Source organism: Lissotriton helveticus, chromosome 11 (genome assembly GCF_964261635.1).
Source record: "Lissotriton helveticus chromosome 11, aLisHel1.1, whole genome shotgun sequence".
Classification (NCBI taxonomy): Eukaryota; Metazoa; Chordata; class Amphibia; order Caudata; family Salamandridae; genus Lissotriton; species Lissotriton helveticus.
The window spans coordinates 808,011,315-808,024,356 of record NC_136072.1 but is presented as its reverse complement, the minus strand read 5'-3'; the positions used below and the strand labels follow the sequence as shown (position 1 = coordinate 808,024,356).

Here is a 13,042-nt window from a genome sequence, read left to right as displayed (position 1 = left end):
ACCTTGACGTCAGACAGATCTGGGCTCGAGGTCCAGCCTAAAGTAGACTAAAGCATATCTTTTCATTTCTAACACTGCGTCCTTGGTGTTTGGAAGCCACCCTCACTAAGTGGACGAATCTGCCTTTACCACCCTTTTCTCTGTAGTTTATGATACGTATTTGTCAGTATTATTGTCAGATAGCCCATTATCTATGTCTATGCCATTACTTATGTCTATGACTATTCCCTTCTTTGTTGAAAACGGCACAGTACTTATAAAATGTCCAAAGTAATGCAGCCTAATATAAATATCAAACTTTGCAAAGCTATCAGCAGGGTCTAAAAAATTATTTTTAAGGTCGCCATGAGATGTCCCATAAGGAGATTTCTCAAGAAACCGCTGAACTAAAATCCACTAAGATTGAAAGTACAAAGAGCTCATCCTCATTCAATACGTTTTTCCAATCTGGTGATTTTCAGTTGAGCCATTTGTGAGAAGAAGCAAATAAAGTAGCTGTTCAATACACATGCATGAGTTGTAAATCTGCAATAAATGGCCAAAGGTTGGGGAAATCAGTGACAAATTGATAGGCAATGTGAATTGATGAGTTCTGATTACTCTTTGTATGTTTTCCCTCGGTCATTCTTCACCTTGTAGAATGCCGTTTATACACTCCACATTTCTTTTCATTTGTGTGTTTACCACATCTTTTGTTTCTATAGGACACGGTCAACGGAGCTGTTGATTCCATGTGTGATGAGGTTGATGAAAGTATCTCTGAAATCTGCACAACCATGAAGGAGAACAACAAGGATAACCTTGTAGAAGCTGTGAAGAATGGGGATAGCCCGAAAGACATCTGCACACAGGTTCAGATGTGTAAGGGCCAAGAGTTGGATTACAGTGAGGGTAAGGCCATGAGATGGGCTTTCTCCAGCATTTCGAGGTGCTATGTCATACCTAGACCCTAAAGTGATAAGTAAGACCCATTGAGTGCTGAGCTTCACACATCATTGTGCATTTCACCTATGAAGCCTGATCTCCAGAGATAGGCCATTTACGAAAGAGCAAGCGCATTCTCATGGACGTTTAGCTATCACGTTGACATCTGCTGACTGTCGCTGAGAATGGGTGCTCTTATGGGTTTTTCACTGCAAGCCTGTGTCTGATGTCTCTTCTGGTGGAGAGGGTTCTCTTTAGGACTGTCAACCTGGCCTCTGCTCTCTTCACCTGGGGAAGAGGCTCATATGAATACAAGACAGCTAGCTCCTAACTTTTCCCCTGCTGTTTAGGTTGTAGGTACTTGCCTGAACATCACTGCTGCCTCCATAGTCTCTGTTTCCTTCTCTTGGAGGTTGAAGGGTGCTTTTCATATGAACCTGGGGCTTCCCAGATGATGTCTGATCTCTTATTCTGGCTTTAATAAGGCTCTTTGATTGGTAGCCTGACCTCGGATCCCTTCTTCTAGGAATAGATGATCTGATAAGGATCCAGGACTACCACCTTGGTCTGTAATCTTTGCGTCTAGGTGAGTGTTCTCCTCTTGGGCCTCCAGTTGGATGCAATAGGTGGTGGAGGCCAATGCCTGCTCTGGGAAAAAGATGTTCTCATGATGTCAAGAACGTGTAGCCTCTTGTGTAGATGGTCCTTGTTCATGCAAGGCAGGTTCTCTAATATCTGCTTGACATTCATTATTTTCTTGTCTCTGGTGACTCCTCAGTAAGTTGGAACCTACAAATGTCTACTGAACTAGTAGCCTGGACTGCTATGTTCTTCTGATATAACTAGTCACTGGCTGACAAGGTTTTGTTTGTAGGTGGTACAAAACACCAAACAAAATTCAGAAATCTCTCTGCCCTCCACCCTCAATATCGAAAGTCACTTCTAATGTTCAACTGATCCACCTCATCCGTAATCATTGATGTCCCCTGTATTTTCCTTCTAAGTACCATGATGTGCACCTGCTTTTGTAAGTGGAGAAATTCACTCACCTGTGTTCATCCTGACCTGTACAAATCTGAACTTAACCCCATCAGTGCTGGCCTTGATGATGCCAAGGTGCTATCAACTCTTAATTATATATCTTTGCATCCAAATAAAGCATTTGTCCCACCCAGTCAACACATTATTTTCCCTCCCTGCCAATCCTCCTCCACAGACCACCATAACCTTATCCAACATCTTAACCTCTTGGCTAACTACTTTGCCATGTATTTCCACAATAAGATCGCAACTATCAGAAACTTTTTGTCTGCACTACATTTTATGCCCTGCACTTTAAGCTTCACCACCACTACGTGCTCTAAAATGATCCTTCTTATCCTTAAAACCTAGAACCTTTCTTTGCCCTCTCAGATCATCAGATCTGTGACTCTTTCCTCCAGTATCTTCAGTTCTCTCTAAAAGGCTAAACTATTCAGTTTCTTTCTCCTCACTGGTGTTTACACACAGTGTGATTGTCGATATTACATATTTATTTTATTAAGGTTCACATAACTTCTAACCTTACCCTTGAGATGGTCGCCTTTAGTTAGAACTGGGAGCATTAGCCAACAAAACTTTGGATTCTTGTTGAAATATAGATTTGTTTTTATCTGTCTATCTGTGTAACTTTCTACTCTTGACCCATAGCCAAGTGATTGAGGTGATAGGCCATGTTAAGTCGGGAGCTCCTTCCAATCCCTGCTCGACTAAGTTAGGTCATGGTGTCGCGGATAGCCTTGCCCCAGCTTTAACAACTTTGTTGAACATAATAATTACGACAGGCAATTTTCCATCAGAGTGGAAAAAGGATTCGATCTTGCTTATGCTAAAAAAAAACCTTGCTGGACCCTAAGGAGGAAAATAATTTCCATCCAATTTCACGGTTACCCTATTCCACTAAGCTTCTGGAAAAACATACTAACACTATCTTATCTAGCTACCTGGAAAATAACAATCTGGACATTGCACAATATGGCTTCAGATCAGGCCACAGTACAGAGACAGCTTGGATAGCGGTCTCTGAAGAAATCAGATCCATTAAGGACAACTTAGTGAGAGCTGAAGTGGTCCTCTTGAGCCTCTCTGCCGCTTTTGATACGGTCAGTCATGTAGTTCTGATAGAGAGCCTGAGAATGATCAGAATCACTGCTTCAGTATTTGAACTTCTGGTATCTTTCCTGAGGTTTAGGGAGCAGATTGTGACACTTAACCAGCTCAAACCGAGGCCCTTCTCCCTCCCCTGTGGGGTCCCTCAGGGATCATCGCTTACCCCGCTTTTATTATTTACATGGTAAGGCTAGCTAAGCTGGTTCACTCCTATGGGTTCGCCATAGTAGCTTGTGTGGACAATACCCAGATTGTGGTATCAGTTTCGAGAAACATGGAGGAGGTTGCAGACAGATTCAATGAAAATATAAATGCCTTTGTTAACTGGATGTCCACTAACTGTCTGTAGTTAAACTCAGACAAAATAGAGATTCTCATTTTTGGGAAGGAAACTAGCTTCTGGAATCTTTCATGGTGTCCGCAGGCCCTCGTCCCTCTTCCAGACCCAGCCTCTGGGGTAAGAAATCTTGAAATCCTTTTTTAATGCAGAATTGTCTGTTAGAGAACAAATTAACAAACTGCCATATTCATGTTTCTTGATGCTGAGGTCTTTGAGAAAGATGCTGCCTTTCATTCCCTTCCAGCCTAAAAAATCAGTGGTGATTGCGCTTGTCCTCTCCAGGATTGATCATTGTAATGACCTCTATATGGGCATCACACAACTGGCACTCTGAAAGCTTCAGATGTTGTAGAACACAGCTGCTCACCTTCTAAAAAAAACTTCCCAAATACGAGTCAGAGTCAAACACCTTGCTTGAACTTCACTGGCTGCCTGTAAAGAAAAGGGACTCATTTAAGGCATTCTGTGTGGCTCACACAGCTTTATATGGCACAGGACCTGTCTATCGTGCAAGCCAACTCAGGTGGTATCAACCAAACAGAAGTTTGAGATCTGCTGCTTCATTTTCAGTTTCGGTCCCCAGGATAAAGAAAGCCTCTTGTGGCAGCCTCAGCTTTCCACACGCCACTTGCCAGTTATGGAATACATTTCCATTACATTTCAAAAGCCAGTCAAACCTTTTCAGTTTTCATAACCAGTTGAAATCATGGCTGTTATCCTCATCTCTTTAGCCCCAAAAACTCCTTTGTAAGTTGATCTTATGATTCTACACACAGAAGCCCCTTCGGGTATTTGCGCGCTTTTAGAAACTTAAATTCATCTATCTATCTATCTATCTATCTATCTATCTATCTATCTATCTATCTATCTATCTATCTATCTATCTATCTATCTATCTATCTATCTATCTATCTATCTATCTATCTATCTATCTATCTATCTATCTATCTATCTATATCTATCTATCTATCTATCTATATATATATATATGCATATTTTAATACAGTTATGTTCAATTAGTTGGTGAAATGTATTAGCTAACTTATGTTTATCTTTGCCAACTATATTCATATTATATATAATAATGCTGTAAGCATTCCGTACCTTGATACATATGATCTGACTTGGGGATTGGCGGACGGGTTCTCCATCACAAACGTGACAGATATCCCGTGTGCCGAATTACAAGTGTCATTGTATATAATGCATGTGGAATTCGGCGGACGGGATATCCATCAGACTTCTGATGGAATATCCCATCTATCGTTATTGCTGCTAGATAAACATTTTTGATCCAGGTCTTCGTTTGTTAAATAAAATATTAAATTAATTTGCCTGATAATAATGCTGTTTATTTCTGCGTCCTCATTCGTGGATCGCTTATGCGTGTTCCTTTCTGTTTTGGCGCAGAGGAAACTGATGTGGAACTCTCCTATCAGGAGGACCCAAAGCTGTGCCTGCAAGGCTCCGAATACTGGTGCCAGAGTGAAGAGACGGCCTCACTATGCAAGAAAGAAGATTACTGCATGGAGCTCTGGCAGAACGTCCCGGCAGAGGTAAGTGTTCACAAAATAATTCTCACCTTGAAAAGTTTTGCTTCGTTATTTTTTCCTTTGCACAGGTGCTGACAATTATTTTGCTTAATTTGAGCCACTGGTATCCGGTGCTCAGCACCAGCACTTAATCATCGCACTGATGCTTTTCTGGAGCAATTAAGGACACATTTATGGTAGGTAGGGAGGAGTAAGTAATTTGCCCAGAATCACAGGCTGTTGAGCCAACACCAAGTCAGCAGCTCTGGCCATTATGCCAGACTCCCTCCCAACTTTCATGGTTAGTAGTTGGTTCTGTTTATAGCGTCGCTAACAAGAGAAATGGGCTGGTGCAAGCTGCCTACTGACGAAAGCCCTGGCACTTTTTTTTTTAACAAATTAACCACTGGCACAGATGTATAACGGGCTTTCGTTTTCTGATATTTTATATGGTCATTCACAATTTGTTATAGTGACGTTGTCTTTTTTTAATGTGGTCTGATTTAAGATGGTGGTTAATTAAAGATTCTGACGTGTTGCCTACTCTGTGCTGCTTGTGAATGAAATGCAGTATCACAAAAGAAATGGTCTCAGAGGCATGAAAAAAGTACTCCTGTCACCATTATTTGTCAAGGTGGGAATATTTCAAGCTGGCGACCAAAACTTCAAACAGTGATCTATATGTAGGGAAATACAACAGAGGTACACAGATTGTACTGGAGAAGTGATTTTGTTTGGCCTGACTATAAGGTATTAAATGATCAGACAATAGATTAAAATATGTAATTCTTACATTAACAATAATGGCAAGGTAAGCAAGTAACAACCCATGCTACTATTTTTTTTCACATTTTACAGTCATAGGCACAAAACAAGCACTGTTTGATTTGGTATGGCACAATCATATACTTTTGAAAGCCACTGTCGTCACAAGCTGCACTCTGATGCACATCACAGGCATTACCCCCAGGTCCCTCCTGTCCTCGTCCCCTTCATTAATTAACCAATGAGATAACCTATCTTATAGACAGAAAAAAGAAAAGCAGGAATGCTGGTACGCTCCTCCCTCTCCCTATAGGGAGTACATAAGGGTACAGTACCCAGCATGCCTCCTGTTCTTTTTTCTGTCTTCGACAGTGTTTTCTGCAGTTTCCAGGAGCCGGTGGGCTCCTGGTGCCTACCTGTTGCTGGGCTTCGGGTGGGGCTGGTGTCCTCGGGTTTCCCCTCCTGCCGGGCTCGAGGGGTTCCCTGGTGTCTTCTTCCGGCCTGCCTTGGATCTTGGGAACGTGTGGCTGGAAGAGGTTTTGACCGCGTCTCTGTCCTGCTGGGCTTGACGGAGACGCGGCTCTGTTTCCTGTGCCTCCGGTGGTGCGGCAGCCCTCGCGTGGCTGGGGCGCTTCCTGCCGGAGTTTGCCTGACTTCCTTTGTGTGGGGCAGGAAGTCAGGCGTTTCAGTGATCGGCCGGCGGCGGTGTGGTGTGATTTTCCCGCAGGTCGTGGTTTCCCACTCTCCGGATGTTGGCTGTTCAGGGTCCGTGGTTCTTCCCGTTCCCTCCATCTCCGTTAAGGTCCTCTCCGATGTTGCCCCTGCGTCGGCTTTGGCTGTCGGTTTGGCGGTTGAAAGGCAGGGGTGGTGTAATCGGGGCCTCCCTGACCATTTAGCCTTGGCTATTCAACAGTCTCGGAAGCCTTCTACCCTTCAATCTTATGGTAGACATTGGGGTAACTTTGAGCGTTGGTGTCTTGGCCTGGCTTTGTCCCCTTTGGTTTGTCCTTTGCCGGATGTTCTCCAGTTCCTATGGGATGGGTTCGAGAAGCGTTTGTCTGTCTCTACTCTCCAGGCTCAATGGGCTGCTATCAGGGCTTTTCGGGCGCCTTGGGGTAAAATTCCTGATGTTGATGGGCTGGTTTCTCATTTGTTACGCAGTTTTGCGATTTCTCGGCCTGTGGTGCGTCCTTCTTTTCCCCTCTGGGATCTTCCCTTGGTTTTGAAGGTTTTGGTGGCGGCTCCCTTTGAGCCTTTGGAGGAGGTGGATATGAAGTTTGTCACTCTGAAAGTGTTTTTTTTGGTTGCTATCACCTCGGCTCGTCGCCTGGGGGAGCTGAGTGCCCTGATGGCTCGGGAGCCTTTTCTGTCCTTTTCTGCTGATGGGGTGGTTCTTCCTTTGGATTCCTCTTTTGTGCCTAAGGTCTCCTCTCAGTTTCATCGTTCTCAGGAGCTGGTTCTTCCAGCTTTGGTTTCTGCTCAGGTGGACGTGGATGATCTTCCCTGGTTGCTGCTTGATGTTTGCCGGGCTTTGCGGGTCTATGTTGAGCGGACCTGTGCCTTTCGGCTTTCTGACTCCCTGTTTGTCTCTTTTGGTGCTGTCTCCAGGGGTAACCGTGCTACGGCTTCTTCCATTGGGCGTTGGTTGAAGCAGGTTATTGTTCTGGCCTATTCCCTTTCTGGTTCCCCTCCCCCGGCTGGGGTTCAGGGGCGTTCTACTAGGGGGATGGCTGCTTCCTGGGCGGAGGTTCGTGGGGTGTCCCTTTCTGAAATTTGTAGGGCCGCCACTTGGGCTTCTGCTAATACCTTTGTTAGGCATTACCGTATTCAGAATGTTCTGGGGGATGACACTAACTTTGGTTTGGGGGTTCTTCGGGCTGTGTGTTCCTGATTCCCCTTGTTTTCTTTTGTGCTGTGCTGTTGTTTGCAATAAATTGCTGGGTTTTGCTGTTCTGCTGTGTCCTGGTGGTTTGTTGTTTGATGATGGCCGGTTGCTGCTTGGGTATTCTCATTGGTTAATTAATGAAGGGGACGAGGACAGGAGGGACCTGGGGGTAATGTCCTATTACTTACCGGTAATCTTCATTACTCCGGGTCCCGTTGTCCTCGTCCCCTTCATTACATCCCTCCCTCCCTCCCGGGCTTTCCGGCCCTCATCTTGGGCTTGGTGGTTCAGGAGGCATGCTGGGTACTGTACCCTTATGTACTCCCTATAGGGAGAGGGAGGGGCGTACCAGCATTCCTGCTTTTCTTTTTTCTGTCTATAAGATAGGTTATCTCATTGGTTAATTAATGAAGGGGACGAGGACAACGGGACCCGGAGTACTGAAGATTACCGGTAAGTAATAGGACAATATTAAACGGAACTGCTTTCTGTTTATTTTCATGAAGCAATTTATATGGCATATGATGCATCAAAACTTTCTAATGAGCATAGCTGATTCACTGGCCAAGGAAATTCTTTAGGTCTCGTGCTGGCTACGACTTTTCTATTTTACCAACACTATATGTATACTATACTTATTTATAGGGACTTTCAGCCAGCCGTCTTCATACATTGGTTTGCTGGTGTGTCATTCACAGTTTCCTTCTGCCCACTACAGCATGGGACAGTGTGTCAGCCTACTGGATCTATTGTCTAACAGTGTGAGTGACAGCATTCTTCCTTTTTACTGAGAGCACTTCCAAACACACAATGTAGTTCCCATAAATGCCAGTGCCTGCTACGGCAATGAGTTCTTTTTGAGACCAAAAGTATTTTTGCTGTTAAGCAATGTTTTTATTTTGTTTTAGATTGACAAAGGCCCAACAATAAGGTTTTTTTTAAAACACGACAAAGCAAAACCAGCACTGATTAAGCCAATAGGCTGACAGCCAAGCCCAAACCCAGACCTTTAGCCTTTGCCAATGGTTTTTTTTCAATAGGTTTCTTAGAATTTGTATTATAGTGCACAACTTTGATAAACTCAGCTAGAATGGATTCTCTAAATGATATGCAGCACACAAAAAAAGTCATAGGTACAGCATTTAATGGGAAAAATATGTCCCTAGACAACAGTCATCTCAAAAGTACAACGACATATACATCCAGTAGTACAATTCTTGAAGAATGAAGTACATATCAGTTAGAGAATTTAATCATTTAGAGTAAGTCCATGGGGACCAGTGTGCATATATATCTTAGTAACTTAGCTTCCTGGTTGAAATACAGGCTGGTGCTGTCATATTTCCCTCTTTGACTCACCAGACCGTTTGCCTTTGCCAATGGTTGTTTTTCAATATGTTTCTTAGAATTTGTATTATAGTGCACAACTTTGATGAACTCAGCTAGAATGGATTCTCTAAATGATATGCAGCACACAAAAAAAGTCATACGTACAGCATTTAATGGGAAAAATGTGTCCCTAGACAAGTCATCTCAAAAGTAACACGACATATACATCCAGTAGTACAATTCTTGAAGAAAGAAGTACATATCAGTTAGAGAATTCATCCATTTAGAGTCAGTCCATGGGGACCAGTGCACATATATATCTTAGTAACTTAGGTTCCTTGTTAGAATACAGGCTGGTGCTGTCATATTTCCCTCTTTCACTCACCACCTATGTTTTTCTGTTATTTTACCCATTTGAATATGGGGTAAAAAATGCCCCTGTAAAATCACTTAGGAGGAAGCGCATATGGGGTCTCGTTCTGACATGGCCAGTAACTAAACTAGGAGAATGATCAATTCCAGGAAACAACCCAACTCCAGCTATCCTCTTCACAACTTGCTGAACCCAGAATGAGGAGTAACATTGCTGGCGCAATACCGCCTTTGGTTCCCGCCTGAGACCCCAGAGCATTGCTCTGAGGTCAAGAGAGAGCCAAGTTCTCAAACTGATACAGTCAATAAACTTGGAAGTCAGTCAACATCCAAAGTAAAATGTAACAGTTCCAGAGATATTACTCAACATGATGATACAATGAGTCTCCCTGGGCAGCAAGTCTCATAGGGATTACATTTAAAAATGTCCCAGGGGCACATCAGGAAATGGCAGGTCTGAAGGAAAAGAAACACGTTTAACGAGCTTGTTTAGGGCTTTGTGCCTTACAAAGGAAGTGGCGTGTGCAAAATATATGATTAACGATGCCGGCAACCGTTGCTTACCTATTGTCTTACCCGGAGGGGGATCTAATGACAAAGGAGCTGTTGCATAATATCTTGTCAAGAAAGGTGGAGACTACAAAGGCACATTCCTAGCAGGACAAGGGCAGCTATAGAGAGCTGTGGAATATATCACTTTGTCCACATGCACACAAGATGCAGACACAGGCACAACTGCTCACACAGCGCGAACATTTCCAACCACCCCCTAGCACTTGGGGCACGATTTAGAAGCAGAAAAAAAGAAGTTGTACATCTGCACCCCTAAATGTACTCCGGCTCATGGGTACACAAGTATAGCTTATGGGAATTTACACAAGTTTCCAGATGCAGATCTGGAAAGCTGTACCAGTTAAAGCTTCACAAGTGTAGTACTTTGATAGTAATATGGCATTGTTAGGTTTCGTATTCCTAAAGGTTACCAGAATCTATGTGAAATTGTTAGGTAATCACTTGTCTTGATTTTATCGTAGATGGAAACAATTTTTCGTAGTGTAGAAACCCCTTTCCTACATCACCATGCAGCTTGCGGGTGCTCGGCCCAAATGTATGATATTACAACGCAAACATTTACAACGCAGTTTTTACATCTCAACTACCATTGCATTGCATGATTTTACAACGCATGCCATTACAGCGCATATTTTAAAGCTACCGTTACAAAGTATTCCCTTATAACACATACCATTACAATGCATACCATTACAATGCATAATACTTTTAGGACAACAGTGGGGTAAGTGTTAGATAGTTTGGAGGTAAAAATGACTATTCCAACTCCAGTGAGTGCAACATTAGGGAAAGTGTTGGATAGTGTAGGGGTAAAATGTTGTATTCCCACACCCGTGAGTGCAACAGAAGGGAACGTGTTGGATAGTGTAGGGGTAAAAATTACTATTCCCATGTACCCCAAAACCCATTCAAACCCTAAATCTAAAAATATCTCCATTACTTACATTATAATGAATTGTAATGGCATGCGTTGTAATGGTATGCATTGTAACGGCATGCAATGCAAGGCAGTCGCATTGTAACAGTTGCGTTGTAAAGGTAGTGCGTTGTAATGACTGCGTTGTAATGGATGTGTTCCGCTTGGCCCCCTTCTTACCCTGTAAATGGACATAAGTAGTCTTTGACCAGTTTTTGGGTGAGAAAGGGCTTGAGAAGACCTTTTGAATGCTTTCAAACTTTGAGTATTGGGCATCCACAAAGTTGAATCGCGCCCTGTGATATTCGCATTCCACCCCTCACAGACTAGCTATTAACGCGTTATTGCTTTTAATTATAGTGTATTTATATAGCGCTTAGTCTCCTGACGAGGCATTGAAGCGCTTTACACTGGGCAGCACACTGCTCCAGACCCAAGGTTAGTGGCTTTTCTAGTGGTATTGGTTATTGTTACCTACAGAAGAGTAAAAGGATTTACACCTCTATTGTGTTACCTAGCAGGCATACATTCAGCCATTTTCAGCTTCATATGTTCATGACCAAAAATCACTTGGCCAATCGGGCTCATTCTGCACAATGATCTGGGTGAATCTCTTCAGAGAGGTGTGTGCATACATGTAGGGGAACAGAGAGAGAGAAGGCCAGTGAGTGCGTAAGATATCTTAGGCCCTTATTATGAGTCTGGCAGTCCATAGACTGCCAGACTCATGGTGGTTGTCTCCTGATCACCCTATTATGACTAGGGCGTCGGGCCGTCCTGGGAGCTGCGCTTCCGTCACAACCGCCAGGAAACTGCCTTTCCCTGCCGGTTGTGCTGGTGGTTGCGCGGCGGTCCTGAGTCGGCAATATGCTTGGAGGGCCGCTATGGCCCGCCAAGCATATTACGAGTTTCCTCACTGCCACACTTTTCATGGAGGTGCGACTGTCATGAAAAGTGTGGCAGCACGGAAACAAATGGTGGTGCCTCATGCCATGTTGATGCACACAGGGGGGCACATGATGCACATCAGTACCTGCACGGTGTGGACTGCAGTCCATTTCGTGCATGTACTGCCTTTGACGTTCCCATTGCGGTGCCTATGTCAGTTCCTACATGGGTTTGTTGGTGCAGAAGTGGGGTGGTCTTGCTAATACACTGCAAAACTCATAATAAGGGCCTCAGGGTGGATTGGATGGGAACATTCCTGTGAGAAACAAATATCATGTGCCTGCATCATTCGTTGCAATTAGGTTAGACTATAAGGGGCAGGGCCCTGGTAAGAAGGACCCTAATACAAGTTAAATCGGGCTGGAAAGATTGGAGACTGTGTGCATGTGACATATCCAGTTCATCAAGTACAAATTGTACAAGTGTTAAAAAAAAATGCATGACAGGGTCCTGTACCGCATAATTGCCCTTCACACCAGTTCCTCCTTTTTAGCACGCCCTCTGATGTCTGTAAGGGGTTATTTACTAATGTGTTGTGTGTGGAACAAGTGGCAGGAATCAATGAAAAGTGATGCCAACCATTAGGGCTACTTACAATTAAATGCAAGTTCCTTGTGCAGCACTTACTAGATCGAGGTCCATGTCTCAGTGATTTGAACTCTTCTTTCCATCACTCTCCCAGCTCGAGGCCTCTTCAGATGGCGCTCCTGAAGATGCTACGGAGGAGGAGGAGGAAAAAAGGAAGAAGAAGAAGAAGAACAAGAAAAGGAAGAAGGACAAGAAAAATAAGAAAGACAAGAAAGGAAAGAAGGGGAAGAAAAACAAGAAGAGAAAAGACAAAACTGACGTTAAATGCTCAGGCTGCACCCAGATTGTGACGAACTTGCAGAAAACCGTTGGCGAAAACCTTGATGACGTGAGTGCCCTAACCTTGACGTCAGACAGATCTGGGCTCGAGGTCCAGCTTAAAGTAGACTAAAGCATATCTTTTCATTTCTAACACTGCGTCCTTGGTGTTTGGAAGCCACCCTCACTAAGTGCACCAATCCGCCTTTACCACCCTTTTCTCTGTAGTTTATGATACGTATTTGTCAGTATTATTGTCAGATAGCCCATTATCTATGTCTATGCCATTACTTATGTCTATGACTATTCCCTTCTTTGTTGAAAACGGCACAGTACTTATAAAATGTCCAAAGTAATGCAGCCTAATATAAATATCAAACTTTGCAAAGCTATCAGCAGGGTCTAAAAAACGATTTTTAAGGTCGCCAGGAGATGTCCCATAAGGAGATTTCTCAAGAAACCGC

The 13,042-nt window shown here is 43.6% G+C and overlaps 1 protein-coding gene across 1 annotated transcript in view; it reads left to right on the top strand.

Annotated features, from left to right (window-relative positions):
• LOC144792001 (uncharacterized) overlaps positions 1-13,042 on the top strand; it is a 71,605-nt gene that overhangs the window by 46,055 nt on the left and 12,508 nt on the right. Inside the window, exons 7-9 of the mRNA XM_078666867.1 lie at positions 705-891; positions 4,823-4,968; positions 12,415-12,648. Of these exons, the coding sequence (XP_078522993.1) occupies positions 705-891; positions 4,823-4,968; positions 12,415-12,648 (567 nt within the window). The remainder of the gene's footprint in view (positions 1-704; positions 892-4,822; positions 4,969-12,414; positions 12,649-13,042) is intronic.